The following is a 26,066-nucleotide window of genomic DNA, read 5'->3' as shown; positions in this document are numbered from 1 at the left end:
TGGCCCTTGTTGTTTTGTATTGGGGATTGAAACCAGGGCCTCTCACATGCTAGGCAAGTATTCTACCACTGAGCTACATCCCCAACCTTCTAGTCATTTAACCTGTAATTCTTTTGCTTCATTATGATGCTATCTACGGGACATTTATTTTTTTTTTTTTTCGAGACAGGGTTTCCCTGTAGTTTCTAGAGCCTGTCCTGGAGCTAGCTCTTGTAGACCAGGCTGGCCTCGAACTCAGAGATCCGCCTGCCTCTGCCTCCCGAGTGCTGGGATTAAAGGCGTGCCCCACCACCGCCTGGCTTTTTTTTTTTTTGACATTTATTTTTTTTATTTTGATATAATTTCAATCTTAAAGAATAATTGCAAGGGTATTCCAGGAAACTCATTACACTTTATTGAGAATCACAGCTATTTCACTTGGCTCTTCTACACCACTGCCATCCACACAGACATGTATATGCATGTCTTCTGGACTGGTAAAACCCTCAAACCCCACCCTCTTTTTTTTGAGACAGGGTTTCTCTGTGTAGCCCTTGCTGTCCTGGAACTTACTTTGCAGACCAGGCTGGCTTCAAATTCACAGAGCTCTGCCTGCCTCTGCCTCCCAAGTGCTGGGACTAAAGGTGTTCTCTACTACCCCCCAGCAAGACCCTTGACCCTTGACCCCAGAGGACATAGACACAGACTGCCTAGGAACAAGATACTCTGACACAATCGTGACCCAGTTCCCCAGATCAGGAAATCATTACATTATTAGCATCCACATGCACTAACTGTCCCAATTACAGCCTTTCTCCCTGTGTTGTCTTGATCTAAGAACGCCCACAAGGTTCATCCGAGCCCTTCACAAAACCACGTCCCAACCTGCCTTTATCTTCCTTTACCTTTGCATTTTTGAAGTATACAGGTCAGGATTTTATTAGTTTTGTTTTTAATTTTATGTGTACGACTGTTTTACCTGTATGTATGAATGTGTGCCACGTGTATGCCTGGTGCCCGAAGGAAGTCTGAAGAGGACTTAGGATCCCTGAAACTGGAATTATGACAGTTACGAGATGCCATGTGGATGCTAGAAACTGAACTCAGATATCTTAACTACTAAGTCATCTTTCCAACCTTGTTGTCTTTGTCTGGTGGGGGCTCAAGACAGGGCTTCTCTATGTAACAGCCCTGGCTGTCCTGGAACTTGTTTTGTAGACCATACCGGCCTTGAACTCACAGAGATTCGCCTGCCTCTGCCTCTGGAATGCTAGGATTAAAGGAGTATGCCACCACTGCCCAGCTGGATTAGTTTTGTTTTTAAAGCACCCACTCGCTTTTATGACAAAGCTGTCCCTCCACACATCTGCACTGCCCTCTGACTCATGGCATTTACTTCAAGTAAATATACCAAAGGTGAAGAAAAGTGAGGGGTAAGAGAACAACTCTTGAGGGTTAGGAGACACCAAATCCTTCACAAAGCAAACTTAAAAGCAACAATTTTGCCAAGTGCTTCAGAGAATTTCCACAGTAGAAAAGGAGGTGGTCTTTAATTATATTTTCCTTTCAGGGCCTGATGGATTTTGATACATGTGTCTATTGCCTGATCCTTTTTTTAAAAAAAATAAATTTATTTTACATTCCAGCATCAGTTTCGCCTCCCTCCTCTCCTCCCAGTCCCTCCCACTCCCCCTCTGTCCCCACCCCCAATGTACTCTTCCTCCATTTCTGTTTAGGAAAGGGAAGGTCTCCCATAAATATCAAAAAAGCATGGCATGTCAAGCTGCAGTAAGACTAAACACTTCCCCATTGCTCTGGTTATTTTAAAGTCAGGATTTTACTGTGTAGCTCTGACTGGCCAAGAACTTGCTATGCAGTCCAGTCTGACCTTGAACTCACAGCGATTCACTTGTTTCTGTCTCCATGTGCTAGGATTAAAGCCATGCACCATAATACCTGGCCCTGCAGGTTAGGTATTTTATTATAGTTCTGTCTCCTAATTTGTGTTTGAAGTTTTTCTCAGGAGTAAAGTTAGACTATGAGTTTTGGGCAGGAATGCCTGGGGTTTCCTGCCCATGGGTTCTATCAGTTCAGTGGCTGCCTACCCAGGAATTCTAATCTACCTTGACAGTTGCTTATCCCAAAGTCAAGGGTATAGACAACGGCTCCTAAACAGGTAAGCATCTCAAAGCTTCTTCACAGCAGCTACACCACGCTGTGTCAGTGTGTAATCCTGAAGGGATGCTCTGACTGCTCCGCACTCCACTTCACAGCTAGCTCACACCCAGGAAGAGTCCTAGCTCGCCACCCCTTCCATAATCATTGGTAGACAGACTCATGCAAACTGCACTTCTCTCTACGCACACACCTAATAGAAGCAAGTGTACTTGATATAAGAAAAACTACATGAAACACATTGTAATAAACTTTATTTCCCAGGCAGTAAGCCATTGTTGAGGACTCAGTAGGCCCCTCAAGCCTCGATTTTCCTTTAATGGTCTGTCCTATCTCTTTAAGAGACAAGCCTCACCCACTTCCCCCCAAGGCAGGTAGGAGATTAGGAGATCTCTCCTTTTCTCTCCCCAACTTTCTCTCAGTGTCTCTCTCTGCTCTTCCCCCATCTCTCCTTTTCCCCTTACCCTTCCATAACCCACTAAATAATACCCACTTCCTCTGCATGGCGAGCCACCTGGGACTGGCTGCCTTCGTGGCCCGCCATGGTCTCATGGCCTGCTACCCACTGCTGCCACTCGGGAACCTGCAGTGTTTCTGCCACTGTGCCCCTCAGGGACCTTCAGTATTTTACTTAAACCATGACACTTCCCCTGTCTTTTCTTGCAGTACCTTCCACAGACTATTCTACAGAGGAAAAGAGATTGTGTTGCATGTGCACTATCCATACCCTACACTCCTGAACTCACTGCTGGTACAAGTAATAGCTTCCTATTAGCACTGAGTTATATCTGTAAGAAAATTTACAGAAAAATGAAGGAGGACCCTTACTACTGTCCAAGGATCACTGATGAACAGAATCAAAACAAGAATTTTTTTGGTATGTGTGTGTGTGTGTTTCTCCACATGTATGGAGACCATATGTGGTTTGAATGACAATACCCACACAGGCTCATATATTAGAATGCTTAGACCCCAGCTGGTGGAACTGTTTGATAAGGATTAGATTTGGCCTGTTGGAGAAGGTGAGTCACTGGGGTGAGGTTGATAAGGATTAGGAGATTGGGCCTCTTGGAGACGGTGAGTCACTGGGGGTGGGGTTCAATGTTTCAGAAGTTCACACCGATCCACTTAGCTTTCTCTCTCTCTGCCTCATACTTGATGTAGGATTCCCCTCTGTATGCTGTGAATATCACTGGTTAATAAAGAAGCTGTTTAGGGCAGAAGAGAGGTAAGCGGGGAAAACTAAACTGAATGCTGGGGAAAAGACGGAGTCAGTGAGATGCCATGTTGTTGCTGAAGGGGACAGAGTAGTGGGAACCTCATTGGTAGGCCACAAACATCATGGTAAATATAAATTAATAGAAATGGGTTAATTTAAGAGATAAGAATGAGCTAGAAATATGCATAAGCTAATAGGCCAAGCAGTGGTTTAAATAACATAGTTTCTGTGTAATTATTTTGTGTTCTGAGCTGCCAGGAACGAACAAGTGGCCTCCTACAACACATACCCGTAGTTCAGGATGTAAGCAAGCTCTCAGCTACTGCTCCAGTACCAGGCCTTCCCACCTGCTGCCGTGCTCCCCACCATTATGACCATGGACTCTCACCCTCCAGAACCATGAGCCCCAGTAAATTCTTTACTTTATAAGTTGCTTTGGTCATGGTGTCTCTTCACAGCAACAACAACAAAAAAGTAACTCAGACATTTACCAAACCCGGACCTCACCAATTTGGAAGACTAACTAGCCTGAAAGTTCCACTGCCTCTGTCTTGGGAAGACAGTATACACCATGATGCTTTTGTTTGTTTGTTTGAGACAGGGGTTCTCTATGTAGTGCTAGACGTCTTAAAACTCACTTTGTAGATGAAGCTGTCCTTGAACTCATAGAGATCTGCCAGCCTTTGCCTGCTGAGTGGTAGGATTAAAGGCATGTGCCACCACTGCCCAGTTAAAAGGGGTTTTTTTTGGGGGGGGGGTGGATTTTTTAAATTATAATTTAATTACAACATTTCTCCATTCCCTTTCCTCCCTCTAAATTCTCCCACATAACCTTCCTTCCTCTCCTTCAAATTCATGGCCTCTTTTTCCACTAATTGTTTGTTTGTGTATGTGTGTATAGAATTTCTAAATTTCTAAATATAACCTGTTCAGTCCAAATAATGTTACTATATGTTTTCAAGGCTGACTATTTGGCACTGGACAGCCAATTGGTGTGATCGTCCCTGGAGAAGACCACCTCTTCCACTCCCAGGTCTCCTCAGTTGCCTACAGTTCTTTGTAGGGTTGAGGCTTCGAGGATTTTCTCCATCCACTTTGGCATGCTCATTGATGTCATCCCTGTTCAGCTAATATTTGAACAGTCACGGTGAGACTTTATGGGCGTAGCTTCTGATATTACTAGGAGACACAATTTCATAGAAAACTCACTGAGGACGCTAGAGATTTTAAGTAAGACCCTCTTGCATGCATAGCAAGCTCTTTACTAACTGAGCCATCTTCCTCACACAGATGATGTTTTATTTGTTTGGTTTTTAAGACATACTGGAAATTGAAATCTAGGGTCTTTTGGTTGCTAGACAAAATGTGTGTGTGTGTGTGTGTGTGTGTATGAGATGGGGGAGGGAGGGAGGGAGGAAACATGTTTATATGCATATGCACTGAGTTATATTCCCAGCCCTATGGTAAAAGAATTTAAGAAGAAATTTGCCTGGAATAACACTAGAGTTGAACATCCAGAAAACAAATGAAATAACTCAGTTACAGCACAAGAACTTCTGCCAGCTCTTGGCAGAGACTGAACCTGCTAACGATGATCAGCTGAAGGCTCATAGGTTTTAGACAGTGATTCTCAACCTGTGGTCACAACCCCTTTGGAAGTCAACCAACCCTTTCACAGGGTTTGCATTATCAGATGTCCTGCATATCAGATATTTATATCATGATTTACAACAGTAGCAATGAAAACAATTTTATGGTTGGGGTCACCACAACGGGAAGAACTATAGTAAAGGGTCGCAGCATTAGGAAGGTTGAGAATCACTGGTTTAGATGCTTGTAGTTCATGAAAGCTTAAATAAAGATTTCCTTATAAGGCATAGAATTCCCCTTCTGTTCCCTTGACACAAATTTAAAAGCATCATAGCTTATATCATAATCACATGGCGTCTGCTTTTTAACTTTGTATAACATATTGCTGCCAGCCTCCTTCCTTGCAAACAGACATGTCATATTTTTCTCCCGCTTCCATCTGTCACTTTCTTATATCTATGGGCTGAGTTTGGGTAGTTTTTGGTTCTGTCCTCCAGTTCACTAATCATGTCTTCAGCTATGTCTAATCTCTGAAACCAATCATCCAAATATATAGTTTTAATTGTATTTATTTCTAGCTAATTATTTTTTGTCAAATTTGCTCAGGCTTTACACACGTTCAGGCTTATCTTTTATTACTTGAGATAAATTTAAAACAATTATTTGGTGTTAGGAGATAGCTCAATTGGTGAAGTGCTTCCCACACGAACATAAAGGATCTGTTTGGATCCCCAGCATCAACATAAAAAGCCAGGTACAGAGCATACCTCAGTCTGTCAAACAAGGCTATTTGAAACTCAGAGGCCATTGCTTCCACCAAATACCTAGCAGAAATAAGTGCACTTAATATAAATAAGAAAATTTACATGAAAAAAAACTACAATAAACTTCTCCTTCAAATTAGGTATGTCTTCTCATCAACCTGTCCCTTTTGCTTCACCTCAGCAGAAATTAGATTACTTTGCTGGAGGCTTTTCCTCACTGTACCCATTGGTCCCAGAGGTTGTCTGCTGTGCCTCCTCTGTCTCCCCAGACCCATGAGACTCAGCCTCCAGAGGAGTGTGCTGCATAGGCCGCTGCCACCCCCAACCCCCAAGCAGGAGGAAGTGCAGGTAAAGGTGTGCGCCTCACCTGACCCTCACCTGAACACATTTCACATTGATGCCAGGACACACAAACTTCCTCCAAATGAGGTTAGCTCTGCTGTCTCCGCAAGTAATGGGGTACACAATTTCAGCCTCTAAGTTCTCCCCCTCTTCAGCCATCTTCACTTCTCACAGACGCATGGACAAGAAAAAGTAGAAACAGAAAATTAGTTACAAACTTTCCAAAGCACTTCCTGCAAATGTGGAAAGTAGCTGTCAACCTGAAACCAAACTGACATCCAAGAAGGCTTGAAACAGAGCCCAGAAGCAGGGGTACCCATCAATCCCATGGAGAATTTCAGATGAAGCCACAAAAAAGACTTAACTATTTATCAGCAACTATTAACCACAATATTAATTAAGGTCATTAAACAATGACCAGTTGAAGAGCCATGTTAGAAGACAAAATTAAAGCATAGTTTAAACACTGCTAGGAGCCGGGCGGTGATGGCGCACGCCTTTAATCCCAGCACTCGGGAGGCTGAGGCAGGCGGATCTCTGTGAGTTCGAGGCCAGCCTGGTCTACAAGAGCTAGTTCCAGGACAGGCTCTAGAAACTACAGGGAAACCCTGTCTCGAAACACAAAAAAAAAATAAATAAATAAAAAAAAAAATAAACACTGCTAGGGAAGCAAGTCTTAGGTATCCCAACTCAGGCCCCATTGGTAATAAAAGAACACCTACAATAATTTACTGGTAGACAAAGGAAACAGGGAGAAGGCAGTGGCAAGACAACAAAATACCAAAGAGGAAAAAGCTGCAAGAGTGCGGTTGACTCTTTTTTCTACCAGTGGCTGGTAGTAGTCCTCATTTAAGATACAATGTGCCCCTCCCTCTTAAGAAGACCTGTGACCTGATCTCTCATATGTTGGGAAACAGCCCAGACAAGGGCATAGCCAGCCCGGGCTGTTACCTCAATGGTGGAACAGTCAGGTCCTCGCAACCAACAGAAGGCAGGCTTCCCACCTAATACAGTTTCCCAGCCAATAGCGTTTCCTACCTAACACTGCTTCCTTGAGCTGTGAAGAGGCTGTGAAGGCTGCGGCAGCTGCAGCAGCTGCATTTTCTGTTTCCATGTTATCTTCTGTCAAGTCACCCCTGGCAGACAGAGAAAAAGAACATCAGAATGACCGAATACACCGTTTACAGTCCCGGGCACACCTAGAGTGTAGAAGGATGAGTCTCATTGCTGACAAGACAATTATAATTTTCTATCTATACTCAGAAATTGTGGTGGCTATGCAGTCATTGAAGAAAGTATAAGTGCCTATGTCCCCCTCAGGAGAAAATGTAGCCTGCATTATCTGTTCCATATTTGCCTTCCACCAGTGCCTGGACAAGTGTCCATGGACAAGCAAAGCCAATGTGAGAAACTTACAGAAGCAGCAATGTTCATATGGGAACTCAAAACCATTATTTCTTTAATTAATGTTTTCTGTTTCCAATATTATAATTTCATACTGTTACACAAAGTTGCTAAAAATATACATTTTATATTGTTTTAGAGATCAAACCCAGGACCCCAAGCATACTAAGCAAATGTTCTACTGAGCCATATACTCAGAAAATACAAAAATTTTGAAAGAGGAAAAAAATTTATCTTCGTTAACCCATATCTCAAACCAAAATAAATTATGAGCAAATTAAAAGGAAAGGCAAAAGGTGAAACCCTATAGTATGGAATTTTTTTAAAAAGAGGATTAATAGTAGTAGTTATAAAATGGTCAAGGCTTTTTCTTATATACAAAATCCAGAATCACAAAAAAGGATACCGCTGGATTAGAAATGAGAACACTCGGGGATGGGAGGCATCTCAGCTGGCAGACTGCCCGCCTAGCGCGCATGAAGACCCCATTTGATTGCATCTCAGCTGGCAGACTGCCTGCCTAGCACGCATGAAGACCCCAATTTGATTTCCTAGTACCACATAAAATGGACATGGTGGTACACGCCTGTATTACCAGAAGGCAGAATAACTAGAAGTTCAAGGTTATACTTAGAAATACAGTAAGCTTGAGGCCATCCTGGGCTACAAAAGATTCTATTTCGGGGGCAGAGAGATGGCTCAGTGGTTAAGGGCACTGTCTGCTCTTCCAGAGAACCTGGGTTCAATTCTCAGCACCCATAAGGCAGTTCACAACTTTCTCTAACTCTAGTTCTAGGGGACCTGCTGACACCTTCACACAGACATACGTTCAGACAAAACAACAATGCCCATGAAATAAATAAATAAATAAGAAACCTCCAAAAAGTAGGAGGGAAAAGAGATCCTATTTTAAAATAAACAAACAAAAATAGAAGCTGGGGCCAGTGAGATAGCTCAGCAGTTATTGCCAAACCTGACAGCCTCAGATCAAATGTGGAAGTTCTCTGACTTCATATGTGTAAATACACACACACACACACACACATACACACACACACACACACACACACATCATTTCAATACTCCAGAGCAGAGCAGAAACGGGGGGATTACTACTAGTTCCAGACAAGCCTGGTCTACTTAGCTCTTTCCAGGCCAGTTAGGGCTACATAGCCAAGACCCTACCTTAAACTTCCTCCAAAATTTAAAATATAAGTAAATAAATTAAAATTAGGAGCTAGAGAGATGGTTCAATGGTTAAGAGAACTTGCTGCTTTTACAGAGGACCTTGATTCATCCCAGCACCCACATGGTGGCTCACAACTACCTGTTACTCCAGTTCCAGGGGCCCCAATACCCTCTCTGACCTTTATGAGTACCAAATGATGACACGCTTGAATACATGCAGGTGAACACATATACACACACAATAAAAAGGTAAAAATCTGTCTCTGTTTTGTTTTTTTTCTGAGACAGGGTCTCACTCTGTAGCCTTGGCTGGCCTTGTACTCACAGGGATCTACCTTCCTCTGTCTCCCAAGTGCTGGGATTAAAGGCATATGTCACCATATTCTGTCCCAAAATAAATAAATAAAATTAAAATCTTGGATAGATCATCCAGCCAGTAAAGACATTTGTTATGCAAACTTGATGCCTGAGATCAATCCCGAGAACACAGGTCAAAGTAGAAGGGAAGACCAACTACTCAGAGTTTCTCTCTGAGTTCCACACACAAACACCACTGCACACATAATAAATTAAAAACAAAACAACAACAAAAAGACCTTTTTAGCATAGGGCAAAATACAGCATGAGCAACTTTATAAAAGAGAGAACACATGAATAGTTGGAGAACAGTCCAAGGTCCAAGACTAGAGCCATGAGAAACCTGTGAGGAGACTGCTTCCAATTCCTAAGAAACGTAAATGAGGACTATAGTGAGAACTGACGTGCTCAGTAGTAGAGTGCTTACCTAGTGTTATCAAGGGCCTGGGTTCAATCTCCAGCACTGGGAGAAAAAAAAGATGAGTGAGAAACCACTTTCATCTAGATGGGCCAAAGATGGAAGTATCTACCACCAGGATATTTGTGGGAGAAGCTCAATAATACAGGTGTGAAATAGCAGCATTCCGGGATAGCTAGAGAACTCCAAGAGGGCACACATCACGGTTTAGATATAAGGTAGCTTGCCCAAAAGGTTTGTGTTGAAAGCTTAGTTCCCAACAGAGCAGTATTCAGAGCTAGAGCTTTTGGGGAAGTGACTGGATCATAAAGGCCCTGACTTTATCAATAAATTAATCACTTGATGGATGATAATATGATGATATCATTGAGAGGTGACAGAAAGCAAAAGACGGAGTCTAAAGGAAGTAGGTCACTGGGAGTGTGCTTTGGAAGGGCATACCTTGTCCCTGGCTCTTCCTTCCATTTTCTGTCTCCTAGCTGCCCTGAGATGAGCATCTGTGCCCTCTCATCTCCATTCACTACACCCGTCTACCTCACCATGGCCTAGGAGCAATGAAGCCCACCGTCATGCTCTGAAACCGCTTTGCCACAGCTGCTCACACAGTTGTAGGTTTCTTTCTCCTGTGGCCAGATAAGTCTTCTAGTCTACAAAATGTCCACAATTACTACACAAGAAATAGGCAATTTTCTAGGCAAGCCTGCAGCTCATCAGAGGTCAGGGCTTGGCCCAGACTAGGGATCCCTCAGTGAATACTCTTGTGAAGAAGAAGGGCCTTTGAGCTGGACAGCTGACCCAGAGGTTAAGAACTGCTGCTCTTCTAGTGGACCCGGGCTCAATCCCAAGCCCCCACGTGGCGGTTCACAGCTGTCTATAGCTCCAGTTCCATGGGATTCAACACCGTCTCCTGGCAACGCACTCAAAAGGCACAGACATACATGCAGGCTAGACAACCATACAAACAAAAATTAATTAAGAAGGTCTCTAGGAGATAAGGAAAACAAAGGTAGTGTGAGACACGGATGATCCCTGAGAACAACGGAGAAGGCCAAAGGGCGGGGCACCTACATGTGGCAGCATCAGAAAGCCAGGCCTGGAAAGGACGTCTACAGTAGTGAATGCAGTGTGGATAACAAGTGTGGCTTGAGAACTCTCAGACCTGCCATACATCCCTAGAAAGGACAATACTCCTTGTCTCAGAGGAGAGGAAGAGTACAGGAAGAGGAGGCTATTCAGGGTTAAAGCATGGGCTACTCACTGCAGAGAAGAGGGAGCCTGGAACCCATAGCTGTGCCCTATCTGACACGTTTGCCCACTATAAGTACACAGAGCCCCCAACAACCTCCAGCCTGACCACGCCCCTCACTGGATCTGTGTACGAGGAGGAGCTCCACCTTAGCATCTCAGAAGCTCATAAAGCAGTCCCTGAACAGCAGGCACATCTGCCCTGAGGGCTTAGCCGCATCTCCCCTGTGGAGTACCTGCAGCTGCTGTTTCACTGCTTCCCAGTCACCAAGTTATTTTGCCTTGAACCAGGTCAGAAATGGGAATTAAACAGAAACACAAACTGGGAACCAGTTTTATTTTTATTTATTTATTTATTTAGTTAGTTTTTGGTTTTTGAAAACAGAGCTTCTCTGTGTAGCCTTGGCTATTCTGGAACTCGTGTAGCCTTGGCTATTCTGGAACTCACGCTGTAAACCAGGCTGGCCTCAAAATCACAGAGATCCACCTGCCTCTGCCTCCCAAGTGCTGGGATTAAAAACATGCACTATTCACCATCTGGCTTGGAATCTGCCTTTTGAGACATTAAGAATGGCTCTAAATCAGGCATTGCGGTGCACACCATTCGTCTCAGCACTCAGGAGGCAGAGGCAGGTCTAATGTACATAAATAGTCCAGCCAGGACTTTTTAAAGCAGTTGTTCTCAACCTTCCTGATACTGAGATCCTTTAATACAGTTCCTCATGTTATGGTGACCCCCAACCATAAAATTATTTTTAGTGCTATTTAATTACTGTAATTTTGCAACTTTTATGAATAATAATATAAATATCTGATAAACATGCAACCCCTGTGAAAAGGTCATTCAAGCCCCAAAGGGGTCACAACCCACAGGTTGAGAGTCACAGATTTAAAGAGACTCTGTCTCAAAAACAACAACATCAACAAGGAATGACTCTGATATGAATAGTAATATTAAATGGGAACACCCAGACTCCAGAAAGTCTGCATGAACTTGGAAAGGAAGCTATCATCCTCAGCCAGAACTTTGAACAAAGCAGAGGACAATGACAGACCCAGATGTACACCCTGTCCAAAACAAACTCTTACAAGAAAGGAAGTCAGGAGTTGGGGAAAGAGATCCGAAACCCCTACCTGTGCCATTTAGGAGAGACTGTAGCTCCCAACTTGGAGTCAGTAGAAAACTCATACAAGGCCATTAGCAAACCAAGGGCCAGCATTAGCTGGAAATGGCCGAGAAAACCATAGACCCTCTGCAGCACAGCCTGTAAAGTTATCTCTCCAACTCTGAGCAAAGAGGCTGATAAATTGGTATTTCTATTCATATATCACATAAAAAAGTATACTTTCCCAAACATGTGAACTCCTGGCTTTCTATTGAGAACCACTTTCTTCTCTGTGGTAGGCAGACTGCCACAGCATGGTGGTGAGCAGGAATAATTCTGTCAGGCTTTCTAAGAATACTTCCCAGGTCTCCCCAAATCAGGAAATCAGTTCCCACTAGGAAACTAACTAGCCTCTACTTTCTTTTCTTCTTTCTTCTTCTTCTTCTTCTTCTTCACCTCTTCTTCCTCCTCTTCCTCCTCCTCCTCCTCCTCCTGCTCCTCCTCCTACTTTCTGCACACGTTAAGAGTTAAGTCTTGGTGCTGGAGAGGTGGCTCAGTGGTTAAGAGTACTGACTGTTCTCCCAGGAGACCTGGATTCAATTCTCAGCACCAACATGGCAACTCACAACTGTCTGTAATTCTAATTACAGAGGACCTGACACCCAAGGCAAAACACCAATGAACATAAAATAAAAATTAATTTAAAAAAAGAGTTAAATCTCATTTTCCAACTAGTAGGATAATGGATACAGCTTCCCATCAAAAATGGAAAGTTCCCTCTGTAAGTTCAAGGTCAGAAAAAAAAAATTCCCCAATCTTCAGGACAGATCTCCTGGGGGCTATGTGGGTTCTTCCAAAGGAGGAATCACAGCCTCCTTTTCTACAGAAAGGACTGATCATTGGGGGCAACATGCTAGCACCCTGGTACTAAGGGCACAGATGGAAGAGTCCAACCTCCGAAACAGCTCAGATCCCTATTCTGCAGCTGACAGCAACACATGCCTATGAGAAGAACAGCCTGCTCAACAGAGAGGGCAGCAAGGAGAGGTCTACAACCTTCCTCTTAAAAATTCACTGTCAACAAGTGAGCCAAAAGCTCACCCAGGCCCCAGGAAAAGTTAAGTTCAGTATGACAATACTACACAAGATTCAGCAAAGACAAGCCAAAAGCCCAGAGACCAAGTCTCTCAGGGGAGAAAGAATAAGAAATCCCACAGCCACTGACTGCTGCCCTTTCTCTACCCCTTGTCAGGGCAGGAGTTATCCTGCTATTTCCTCACAATTCTGTATATAAAATTCTGTATATAAGAGGCAAAAGGCTTGGTTAAATGTGACTTTTTGACCAACCAATTATCAATTCTGACCTCTAGAACACAGATGATAAAGAAAATATTCAGTTCCTACTGTTCCTTTATTTAAAGAGAAATCACCAAGAGATTTAGAACCACACTACAATGATGAACTGCAATCACCGTAGAGCCTCTGCTGATCCTCTCTTGACACACTTTATACTTCACCTTTGCTGTGTCCAGTCTCAGAACCTTGTACGGACAGAAATCTGGACGCTCACCCCTACACCTGGCAGGACCAAGGCTTAGTTCTTACCCATGAGGGGCTAGATTTGTTGTTACAAGCACTGTCTTCACTTCCTCCACACCACTGCCGTCAACTGCAGTGTCTGGAGTTGTCACAACCACCACCTCCTCCATGTGGACGCTCACATCTGGGGTCGCCATGGCTTAGTGGAAGGAGATGCCTGAGGTCAGCAGTGTTGCTCCTCCAGAGTCTCAAATCCTAGAACAAAGCAGGGCACAGGTTATAGTTTCCATACTGGCATAACAGAACAGTCGAGGGCTGAGGTGTAGCTTAATAGGAGAGCACTGCCAAGTATGTGCAAGGTCCTGGATTACATCTCCAGCACTGAAAAAAATTTTTTTTTGCTACCACAGTACATAGCAGTTGACGGTCTTCAATATCACCAAAGATTCTCCTCCAAGTTGCCACTTAATGCTCTCTGACAAGAAATGGCAACAATGCAGGAGCCCTCTGGGCCTTTGGATTGGTAGATGCCCATGAATAAACCCAATCTTTCCCCCAAAATAGATGGGTCACATGCCTCCACTCAATCCATGTGAACCTGGAAACTCAGACACAGCAAGCAGCAGAATATGGAAGGAATGCAGACTCTGGGTGATTTTCCTGAAGGTGGGCTTCCCAATTACTACTTTTTATTCTTTATCTCCTGCCTGAACTCAAAAGTGGCCTGAGCCCAAGTGTAGATAAGAAGCACCTGACCTTAGGAAAGTGTAGTGAAATCCACACAAGACAGAAAGGGGAAAACGCCCTGCTAATTATTATTATTATTAGTTTCTGTCTTTGCTGGGCCTACCCTGGGCAAACTCAAGCTGAAACTCTATGATGGTGGTAGTAACTTCAAAAGCACCAAATTCAGAAGGAATGCTTCCTCACTCGAGGACTGGCTTAGAGCCTGGAGATTGTACTCTCTCATACCCCAAGCTCTATGCCAGGCCTATGATGGACCCAGTCATGAAATGTTGGAGCAAGCACAGCAGGGGTTTCTAGTCAGAGGACAAAAAAGAGGCCCCCGAGTTAGAATGAGTGGGACATAGTATAGATAGGAAGGACATATAGACAAGCCTACACATAACTACACAAGAATGTATATAACATCCTGAGATGTAATACATATGGACCTAACCCTACATGGCAAAACTGATGGCTTTCAATACTGACCTACAGGGCAGACTGTTGTAATAGTTAACTTTCAACTTGATAGAATCTATAATCACCTGTGAGATGAACCTCTGCCCATGCCTAATGGGGTATTATCTTGATTTTTTTTTTTTTTTTTTTTTTTTTTTTGGTTTTTCGAGACAGGGTTTCTCTGCAGCTTTAGAGCCTGTCCTGGAGCTAGCTCTTGTAGACCAGGCTGGTCTCGAACTCACAGATATCCGCCTGCCTCTGCCTCCCGAGTGCTGGGATTAAAGGCGTGCGCCACCACCACCTGGCTATCTTGATTATCTTAATTGATATTAGAAGACCCATCTTAATTATAGATGTGGCTATTCCCTGGGCATGGAATTCTGCACTATATAAGCAGAAAAAGGAAGCTAATAAACACACATGCAATCATTGCTTTTTATTTGTGACTAGCTACTTCAAGCTCTTGCTGTGTGAACTGAAATAAATCCTTTTTCCCTTAAACTAAGCTTTTGTCAGGGTATTTTATCACAGTAACAACAACAACAACAACAAACTAAGACAGTTACACTTAAGCTTCAGACTGGGCCATGGGCAGTAGTCACAGGGTGGGTGCCAGGGTCACTGCAGAGGCTCTGAAGATGGACCTGACCACAGCATGGAGCAGTGAAGTGCTCCTTGGCTGGGTGTGGTGGACATGCCTGTAATTCCAGATTTCAGGAGGCAGAGCAAAAAGAATCCCGAGAGAGAGGTCAGAATGGATTACAGAGTGAGATCCTGTCTCACTCAGGGCTGACCAGATGGCTCAGGGAATAAAAAGGTCTTTTGTCAACACTGACAATTTAAATTTGATCCCAGAGAGCCGTCTATGGAGGAGAGAACTGACACAAGTTATCTTCTGACAACCACACATACAAAATGTATGTGGACATGTATACATGAATGCACATACACACTCTCTAAATAAATAAATAAATAAATGCAATTTTTAACAAGTTTAAAATAAACCACTTGGTCTGACCAACTAGGCCCAGCCCGTACTTCAGGGAAAATGTCCATACTCTGAGACACTGAACACACAGTCTCATACAGTAACATTAAAGTATACAGGTGTAATTCAAAACTGATTGACAGCTGGGTGTATAATCCCAGCACTCAGGAGGCAGAGGCAGGTGACTCCCTCTAAATCCAAGGCCAGCCTTTTACACAGAGCAAGTTCCAGGACAGCCTGGACTACCCAGAGAAATTCTATCTCAAAACAAACAAACAAACAAACTGCATAGAAATTCCTCTGCCAGTAGCCTTTAAGTTCCCGCCCACTTGGGCATGGCCTCTTATACTAAATTATTTATGCTGATGTAAAGCGCACTTCCTGCCTGCCTCTTTTCTGGCTGTGGGATTCGGTTGCTGTTCCCCCCTCCACCCCCCCCCCCCCCCCCCCAGTCCTCCATTCCAGCAGAGGACTGTGACTCATGAGTCTACTCCTAAATAAATAACCCTCTATTATTCTCAATTCTGAGCTAGTGTGGGATTTCTTTTAAGCGTCTTTCTTCAACAAACTGCTTGATATACAAAGAACCAGGAAAGCCTGATTACTCTCAAGTGAAAAATAATCAAGAGACACTTAATGCTACAGTCAACGGAGACTTGTAGACAACTAGGTGTACCATCCTCCAGGAGTACGCCAAATATGCCTGAGAAGAGGTCTGTCTGGGCACAAAACCTAAGTTACCACCAACCAAAAGTCTAAGAATAAAAAACGTGTATGTGTGTGAAAAATAAAAGATCAGTAAAAATACAAAATAAAACTGGATGGGCTCCACGGTAGCATGGAGACAACATAAGGAGGAGTCAGGGAACATGAGACAGAGCTTTCAGGAACTGTCCAATCTGAGCATCAAAGAACAGGCTGGAAGGCGGGCTGAACTGAGCTCCACAAAGGTGCAGCAAAACCAGTGTGTGCCACTGGAGTCCTAGAGCAGAGAAGAAAAGCATTAAGCTGAAAAAAAAATTAAGATATACTTTGTGGGACATAGCCAGGCATGGTTGCTGCATATTTGCGCACTTGTAACCTCAGCACTCAGGAGGAAAAGGCAAGAGGGTTGCTAAAAATTCAAGGTCAACTGGATGACATATCAAAAAGAAAAAAAAAAAAAGCTAAATGTTCCCCAAATTTAGTGACAAACATGCATAAGCTTGGCAAACCTCCAACAGGCATATCAGTCAGAATCAAGCTGAAAAAAAAAAAAGAAAAATCTCCAAATTCCAGGTAAAAAGGTATGCTTTACCACATGGTAACTGGAGTTCTCACAAGAAACAACAGGGACTACAAAGTAAAGAACAATTTTTATTTACGTATGTATTTATGTCCTGAAGTGTTGTGGAATAATCAATCCTGCTGTACACTGTGAACATGTATTACTCTCATTGGTTAATAGAGAACTGACTGGCCTATAGCTGGACAGAAAGAGACTGGGTGAGAGAACCAGACGAGGCAGACACTGGGAAGAAGGGCAGAGTCTGAGGATGCACAGCCTGCTGTACACTGTGAATATGTATTACTCTCGAGAACTGACTGGCCTATAGCTGGACTGGGAAGAAGGGCAGAGTCTGAGGATGCAGAGAAGCAAGATGGCCGTGCCATCCCGAGAAAAGGTGGAGTTAATTTAAGTGTTAGAATTATCTAGTAACATGCCTGAGCTATTGGTCAAGCACTTATAATTAACACTTAGTCTCTGTGTCAGTTATTTGGGAACTGGTGGAGGACAGAGAAAAGTCCACTTACACCAGAGAGCAAACCCAGAGCATTCTCTATGCCCTCTTTCTACTTTTTTTAAAAAAAGATATATTTTAGGTTTGTGAGTATTTTGCTTGCAAGTATGTATGTATGTATGTACGTATGCATCACATGGGTGCCTGGTGCTCACATTCAGAAGAGGGCAAGAAGATCAAGGTCATCTTCTGATATGTAAGGAATTCAAGACCACCTACACTACATGAGTCCCTGTCTTTAAAAAAAGTTAAAAAGTTTAAAGCTATTTTAATAGACAATTCCATTAGGATTATATATTTAGGGTAGAAGACTGAGACCATAAATACTTGCTAAGGGATAGAAGAGATGGTTCAGAGTTAGGAGTGTTTCTTGCTCTTGTAGAGTTTGGTTACCAATTCATGGGCTGGAATGTTCTCTTTTGGTGAGCTCACACACAGAGACAGAGATAGAGGGATAAGACAGACAGATATAATTAATAATAATAATAATAATAAATAAGCCTCAAAAATAAATTAAAAACTTGTTGGGCATAGTACCTTTAATCCCTTGGAAGTGACTTTAAAAAAAGAATCTGAGAGGCAGAGGCAGGCAGATCTCTGTGAGTTCAAGGCCAGCCTAGTCTACAGAGCGAGTACAGACAGCCAGAGATACACAGAGAAACCCTGTCTCAAAAACTAAGTATTTGTTAGAAAGGAGAAAAAAATAGTTTTTATGTGTATGTATTGTATGTTTGTATGTGTGTGGTTTTTCGAGACAGGATTTCTCTGTGTATCCCTGGCTGTCTTGGAATTCTCTCTTGCTAGTAGACCAAGCTCGTTTTGAACTCAGGAGATCCACCTGCCTCTGCCTCCTGAGTGCTAGGATTAAAGGCGTGCGCAACCACATCCAGCTCAGAATTTGTTTTTTAGTGCTGATTATTTATTTGTGTGTGAGAGTACACGCTGTGTCACAGAACATGGCGTCCAGACACAAATTGCTGATAATTTTCTCTTCTTACTTTTGAGTATCCTAGGAAATCAAAATCACATTGTCAGGCTTAACAATAAGAGTCCTTGCCTGAGGGATCCCCAGCCTCAGAATTTTCTTTCTTTCTTTTTTTTTTGGTTTTTCGAGACAGGGTTTCTCTGTGGCTTTGGAGCCTGTCCTGGAACTAGCTCTTGTAGACCAGGCTGGTCTCGAACTCACAGAGATCCGCCTGCCTCTGCCTCCCGAGTGCTGGGATTAAAGGCGTGCGCCACCGCCGCCCGGCTTTTCTTTCTCTTTTTAAGACAGGGTCTCACTATTTAGTTCTTGCTGACCTGGATGGAACTCACTATGTGGACCAAGCTAACCTTGAACTTTCAGAGATCTGCCTGTCTCTGCCTCTCCAGTACAGGAATTAAAGGTATGAGAGCTATGGAGAGATGGCTCAACGGTTAAGAGCACTGGCTGCCCTTCCAGACGTCCTGAGTTCAATTCCCAGCAACCATGTGGTAGCTCATAACTATCTACAGTGGGATCTGATGCCCTCTTCTTGCATAAAGTCAATAAAGCACTCATATACATAAAATAAATATATTTTAAAAGGTATGTGAGCTATCATGCCTTGACCAGAACTTGATTTTTATCATAATTATTGACTAGCACTCACCAAGCAGCAAGTATGTCCAAGGACAGAAGCAATTCTCAGACTCCACTTCCACAACCATACTCCAGCCTCTACAATTAAACCTTCGGTGATAGAACCAACTAACCAAACAGCCAGTCACAACACATCCCCTTAGAGAGCTCAAATTCTTTGTTAAATTATATATTCAACCTCATATCCCCAGCACTTTTTTTTTTTTAAGAGAGAGAGGATCTTGTTATATCCAAATTAGCCTCAGACCTGTGACCCTCCGGCATCAGCCTTTTGAGTGCAGGAAGTACTGGTGTGCACACCACTACCACACCTGGCTCCAAGCCGAAGCACGTGAAGGCTTTTTATGAACTTCTAGGGAGAGGAATGCAAAGTTGTCAGATTCCCCTAGTTTATTTCCTCCCTGTAAAATGCCAATCAATGATCTTGGTTCTGGGCTGGACCTGGGTCTCTGAAGGATTCCCAAGGCCCAAAGGGAAGTAAAGTTAAGAACTTCTGAGCTACCAAACACCAACAATATCCAGTCCCTGTAGTATCCTTGACCCAAAGATCCAAGGAACCAGGAAATGTAGGCTGACTAAAAGCAAGGTTTGTGGCAAGAAAACATTCACAAAGAAAAAGAAGCAAGAAGAAACTAGGGGGCCACTTTCCAAAATAATCACAAGTTGGTAAGAATGAGCCCCTCCACAGAGGATTTGGTTGAGTTCAAGTAAGAAAGAAAATTATCCAGAGCCAAACCCACAAGGAAAAACATTGATTTTCCTACAGAGAACACACTGAACATATATGTACAATATGTCTTGTTTCGCCGTGTGGAGGAGAGCAGAGACTATGAATGCAGGAGCGTGTGTACCACATGAGGTGCTCAACTTCCACTTTGTTTCAACACAGGATCTCTCTGTTGTCAGATGCTAGGCCAGCTAGTCCATGAGCTTCTCAGGGTTCTCCTGTCCCACTTCCCATTGCACTGTAATGGGCTAATATTACAGACACTCCTGCTACAGGTCCAGCTTTTATGTGAGTTCTGGGGATTTGAACTTACGTTCTCATGCTTGCAAAGCAAGCACTTTTACTCACTGAGCCATTTCCCCAACTCCAACAGAATATATCTAAGCACAAGATACTAACAATTAGAAAACACAGGTAAGGCAGCACTTCTTTCTTGACTAAAAAGATATAGAAAATGAGCAATGGAGAAGAAAAAAAGCTAAAAAGAACAAGGGAAGGAAAAAGAAGTACTAAAAACAAAAAACAGGAAAAATATTTTGAAACGTCAGAGTACTTGTGAAGCCCTGAGTGAGGCCAGAAGTTCCATCCCCCAACACTGAGAAAAATTTCAGAACATCCTTAAATTCAGCCTTTTATTATTGCTCCAGTACAAATCTGGAAGCTGTCCAACAGAACAAGGTGCATTAAATCAAGGCATATTTTAATGTGAAAGAATTTCTGGAAACCCCCATCCCCAGGTTAGGACCAATCCAGGTCTATAGAGACTATCTTCAAATGCTTCTCAGGAACCCATGTACATTGGCAGACTTCCTATTTCTGAAACAAAATTTTTCACTAATGTACTATTTGAGAGTTAGACTTCAAAGCAAAGACCTTTAAACAAGCCTCAACAAACATTTTTAAATTTTTGTTTTGTTTTGTTTTTTTGTTTTTGTTTGAGACAGGGTTTCTCTGTGTAGTCTTGGCTGTCCTAGAACTTGAACTGTAGACCAGGCTGGCCTTGAACTCCGAGATCCACGTGCCTCCGCCTCCCAAGCGCTGGGACTTAAGGCACTTGCCACCACCATTAGGCTTTAAATTTCACTTTAAAAAAATATTGCATTGAGGCCCGGTGGTGGTGACACACCTCTTTAAACCCAGCACTCAGAAGGCAGAGCAGGAGGATCTCTGTGAATTTGAGACCAGCTGGTCTATATAGCCAGTTCAAGGGCAGCCAGGACTACACACATACACACACACACACACACACACACACACAAACCCTGTCTCAAAAAATATTATATATATATAATATTCAATTCCCAGCACCCACATGGCAGCTCACAACTGTCTGTAAATTCAGTTCCTGGGGATCTGACACCCTCACAGACAAATGTAAGCAAAACATCAATGCACATAAAAATAAACAAATAGTCACTTAAAATTTCATCTAAAAAAATACTGCATTGAATAGAACATGGTGGCACACACTTATAATCCCAGCACTCAGGAGGCTGATGCAGGATTGCTGCAAGTTTCAAGTCAGCCAAATCTACATAGTAGCATGATCCTATCACAAAACAATATATATAATATGTTCTATAATTCTGGCACTTGGCTGAGGCAAGAGGAATGATGATATGGCTGCAGCAAGACATCAGGACCACTCTGGAGCTGGGCACAGTGGTGCATGCCATTAAGTCCAGCATTCAGAAGTCATAGGCAACCAGCCTGGTCTACACAGTGAGTTCAGGACAGCCAGGACACAGAAAGACCCTGCAGGTCTCAAAAATGAATTAAACAGAAGATCCTGGATTGGTTCCAGGCCAGTCTTAGGTTTGTCTGAGACCGGGTTTCTCTGTGTAACTGTCTTGGTACTGGATCTGTAGACCAGGCTGGCCTTGAATTCAAGACCCACCTGTCTCAGTCTTCCAGCTAGAAGGCAGTAAGGGAGAAGGGAAGGAAGAGGAGTAATGGAGAGAGAGGCAGGGGACCAGTAACTTCACCGTATGGCAGGACCCATTCACGTGAGTCTGTCTCCTAGCACTGAAGGGACACCTCAACATCCTCCCTTTCCAGGTGAGTCATAAAGTAGGTGAGTCTACAGGGCAGTATGGCACAGGCCTTTAATCCCAGCACATGGAAGGCAGGGGCAGGCGGATCTCTGTGAGGTCAAGGCAAGCCTGGTCTACAAATGGATAGCGGGGGCAACACTGAGAAACCCTGTCTCGAAAAACAAAAGCAAAACAAAGAACAAAAAAAGTGGGTAAACCTATGGCCTAGGTATAAATTCGTTTCCCTTGGTGCTCTATAAATCAATCTGTGTATGTGTCTATCACATGTCACACACGGACATGTGTTTTGCATTCTACATATGTCCAAGTGGTATGTAAGTATGCATGTGATGTATGTGTACTCCAGAATGTCTTTCCAAAAAGTTTTACATACTTCCTGTGAAAAAAAACAAGCTAAAACAAGCCAAGCGGGCAGTCGCTATATTTAACTTGGTAGGAACAATGATGAAACTGTTGTATTTGAAATGTTTGCAAGAGAACCGGTTCAGAAAAAAAAAAAGTTATCAACTAAATAATAGCTAAAGATGTAACCAATCATGACTAAATACGGGTCAAACTGACTCGGTTCCCACCGATGAGATAGATTATCCAGTGAGCTCCTACCGAGGAGTTCTTACGTGGTGGTTCCCACCAGCCACACAGTTTCACACACGGGTCCCTACTGCGGTTCCCACCATGTCCACAGTGACAAGGTGCCACTGCTGAGGAATTACAATTATGCTCATAGGTCTCCGTGGGTTCCGTTCCCACCGCCTCCCCACCTCCCTCGGGAGACCCGATCCATTGGGCGCCCACCGATGGATCCCCCACCACCACCCCACGGCCCCTTTCCGCTCCGGCTTTCCCCGACGATGAGACCCGGCCTCCGGCGCAGCCAAGATGGACGCCGGAAGCACAGCCGCCTTCGCGAACCCTCGCGCCAGGCGCCCGCGCCCGCCCGCCTGACGCCGCCGCGCCTGACGCCGCCGCCGCCCTCGCGCGCCCGCCGCCCCTCCCCCGGCCTCCCCTCCCCCCCGCCGTAACGTCCTGACGCTCCGCAGGGACCCCTGACTGGACGGCGGCGCGTGAGCGGCGCGAGAGGCTTCGCCGCGGGGGTGCGCGGGCACGCCGAAGCCGCTTACCTGGGCCCTCACCGGCCTGCTCTGGCGCCCGGCTGTGACGGGTGCGGCGGCGGGTGGCGGCGGTGGCGGCCGCAGGCTTCGCTCCTTGTTGGGGATTCGGCGGCGGCGGCGGCGGCGGCGGCGGCGCGGGCGCGCGCTTCCTAGTGACGCAGAAACCAAGGCCGCGCACGCACGGGCCGGGCGGGCTTGGAGACTTATTTGGCGCCGGGCGCGGAAGCGGATGGTGTGGTGAGATAGTGCTCGAAGGGCCCTGGCGCGCGTGCGTATCTGGCCTTGCCTCTGTGCCCGGTGGTTAGGTGTTCCGTGGCTCAAGCCGGGTTTGTAGTCCGCGCGTGGGCTCCACCAGGGAAACTGTGCATTCCAGGAGTGTGCTCTGCAACTCGGCCCTGCTGCGACCCACACAACCTCAGATCTCGAGTGTGGCAGAGCGGTGGTGGTGAACGCTTTTAATCCCAGCACTCGGGAGGCAGAGGCGGGAGGGTCTCTGAGTTCGAGGCCAGCCTGGTCTACAGCGCAAGTTCCAGAACAGGCCCCAAAACTACAGAGAAACCCTGTATCGGAAAAAATAAAATAACTCTAGTGTGACCACCCAGTGCGAGCGATCTTGACCATTTTAGGCAGAATCGGGTTGTCTTTTCTTAAAACTAAAGGCTTTGCGAATTTGCTTTCTCAACCTGCTCATTGTGGAGCGATGTTTTCTTGCGGTTGACCAACCGACCGGCATTGCATCAGGTAATCCAAACAGGGACTCACTATGTAGACTAGGCTGACCTCAGATCTGCCTGCCTTACAAATTCTGAGATTAAAGGCGTATGTCATCATGCCTGGCCCATTATTCTAAAGTTGTAAATGAAAGTTAAAAGTTAAGTGTCTCGGGTATCTTGGAGCCATAAAAGTCTTATAGAGTGTCTTGGATGCCCAAAACATTGCTTCTTTTATTTTTATTTTTTCTAACTTGTAGGGAAAGGTATTTGAGATACCTGGATTTTCCAGAACAGAAGCATCCCTCAGCCAGCATTTATTACGTTTCTTGCAGTTGAGAGCTAAAGACAAGAGTTCTTGTGTGGTTCAAAGTTAGCAGCATTGGGCCCTAGCTGCATGAGCCATGTTTATCTTGGCCCTGGTGGAGCCTGGGCATCATGTTAGACATTGTAGTCTTGGCAGTAAAACCCTTACTTTCCCAGCCTCCCCTTGCTTCCTATGGGCTGAGACAGCTCTCCTAACCTCTCAGTGTGTGGTCACTAGAGTTCAATCAAAGGCTTCAGGATTCCTGCTCTGCCTGTCCTAAAGTCTTTGGAAGGGAGATCAAGGCCTGCGCGAGCTTTGATGGCTGTCAGTGGGTTTCTGCTGCTCCCAGTAGGTAAGTGGAATGAACTGGTGCCCTGTCAGAGCTGAAGAGTAGTAAAAGACATCACCTTAGTTAAAGGTACACATACGCTCTCCCTGCAGGATCTAGCAGATATGAAAGTCAGCTTCTCTCACCTAACCTGTTCAGACTCACCGATTCTGATCACCAGGCCTGAGAGTAGTTTTGCTGTGGGCAACCGTCACCTGAGCAGAGCCTTCCTTGTCTGTGGAGGGTGTTTCCATCTGGCATTGATGTGGCCTTGACCCACCTCATTTACAAGTCTAATCCTAACTCCCTCAGAAAATGTGTAGTAGAAAGAAGGAGTTTGAGGAGGTGATAGGTGCCATGCCTGAGGCAGAGAGCAGTCCTCTTTGTGTTTTAAGCTTGGGCTGCCAGCCTCCGAACTGTGACAAATTTGGTCATTTGTAAGCCTCCTACTGTATGTTTGTTTAGGTTGCAGTAGCCTCATTAATCTAAGCCAGTGTTAAATGAGTTCCCAGCAATTAAGGAAATCCTCCCAATCACAGGGGGTAAACTGGTTTGAAAACTCCCCACCTGTCAGAGATGTGAGCACCGGCTCGTGATAATAATGTTGTATTATGCCCACAGAACAGGAGGCTGTGTCAGTTCAAACGCTTCATAAGTAAACGGGAGACAGGACAGTTCCCCTACGGTGGAGTTTTGATTAATAAATATAATAGGAAGTGGGGGAAAAAAAAACACCATTACTTTGTGGCAGACAAAACCCACTGAATAGTTTTGAAAATTAATGAATGAAAGTCTGAGATAAAACAAGTTCTACACGATTTTAAGATATCTTTCCTAAAATACTTCTTATTACTACTGTTTCAAGAATATATATAATACCAAGCCAGGTGGTGGTGGTGCACACCTTTAATCCCAGCATGCAGAAGGCAAAAGATCTTTGATCTTGAGGCCAGGCTGGACTACAGAGTGAGTTCCAAGATAACCAGGACTACCCAAAGAAACACTGTCTTGGAAAACAAACAAAACAGCAACAATAAAAACCCACCTCAAATTAGTGCTTTAAAAATTCAACTTTTAAGCCGGGCGATGGTGGCGCATGCCTTTAATCCCAGCACTCGGGAGGCAGAGGCAGGCGGATCTCTGAGTTCGAGGCCAGCCTGGTCTACAAGAGCTAGTTCCAGGACAGGCTCTAGAAACTACAGGGAAACCCTGTCTCGGAAAAAAAAAAAAAATTCAACTTTCAGGTCAGGTGCATCACACACCTGTAGGAGACAGAGGAAGAAAGATTGAGAGATAAGTGGCAATTTGGGTTACATAACAAAGCCCTGTCTCGAGCAAACACAGGAGTTTATTCTCTTACTCCTTCCTCTGAAGGCCAAAATTGAAGCCCAACCCAAGTTCAATGAGCTGAAGCCCACGTGTTACAGGATTGGTGCCTTTTAGAGGAAGCAAAGGGGAACCATTTTCTGCCCCCCATGGCTTCTAGAGGGACTTGGTTTGGACCCTTCATCTTTGAAGCCCGCTTTCCTATCTCCCTTACCTACTTTTTCTTTTTGTTTTTGCTTTTGTGTTTTGAGATAGGATTTCTCTGTGTAGCCCTGACTGTGCTGGAAGTTGATCTGTGGACCAGGCTGACCTTGAACTCAGAGAAATCTGCCTACTTTTGCCTCCTGAGTGCTAGGATTAAAGGCATGTGCTTAACTGTCCTGCTCCCTTACCCACTTTTAAAGATTCTTGTTAGTGAGTATCTTGGGCCTATCTGAATAAAGCCTAAAGACCCCCCCCCCCACTTTAAAGACAGTGACCTGGGTGGCCAGCCTGGACTACAGAGCGAGTTCCAGGACAGCCAGGACTGTTAAACAGAGAAACCTTGGGGGAAGGGGCAGTGACCTGGTACCTTGGTTGGTTTTGTGTCAGCATAGCTAAA

The 26,066-nt window shown here is 44.4% G+C and overlaps 1 protein-coding gene across 3 annotated transcripts in view; it reads right to left on the bottom strand.

Moving 5' to 3' along the window:
* Positions 1–22,922, bottom strand: part of Gmeb2 (glucocorticoid modulatory element binding protein 2) — a 33,398-nt gene extending 10,476 nt beyond the window's left edge. The window contains exons 1-4 of one of the 3 annotated variants that reach the window (XM_038330100.1): positions 22,804–22,922; positions 13,393–13,581; positions 7,108–7,205; positions 6,106–6,233 (exon numbers count right to left, since the gene is read on the bottom strand). In XM_038330100.1, coding sequence (XP_038186028.1) covers positions 6,106–6,233; positions 7,108–7,205; positions 13,393–13,523 — 357 coding nt within the window. In that variant the 5' untranslated portion in view covers positions 13,524–13,581; positions 22,804–22,922. Of the gene's footprint in view, positions 1–6,105; positions 6,234–7,107; positions 7,206–13,392; positions 14,655–22,477; positions 22,556–22,803 lie in introns of those variants that run through there. The other 2 variants (XM_038330101.1, XM_042055077.1) reach the window with 2 other exon arrangements.
* Between the last annotated feature and the right edge of the window lie 3,144 nt (positions 22,923–26,066).

Source organism: Arvicola amphibius, chromosome 5, assembly GCF_903992535.2.
Source record: "Arvicola amphibius chromosome 5, mArvAmp1.2, whole genome shotgun sequence".
Classification (NCBI taxonomy): Eukaryota; Metazoa; Chordata; class Mammalia; order Rodentia; family Cricetidae; genus Arvicola; species Arvicola amphibius.
The sequence above is the reverse complement of the archived record's forward strand: the minus strand, read 5'-3'. Positions and strand labels throughout refer to the sequence as shown.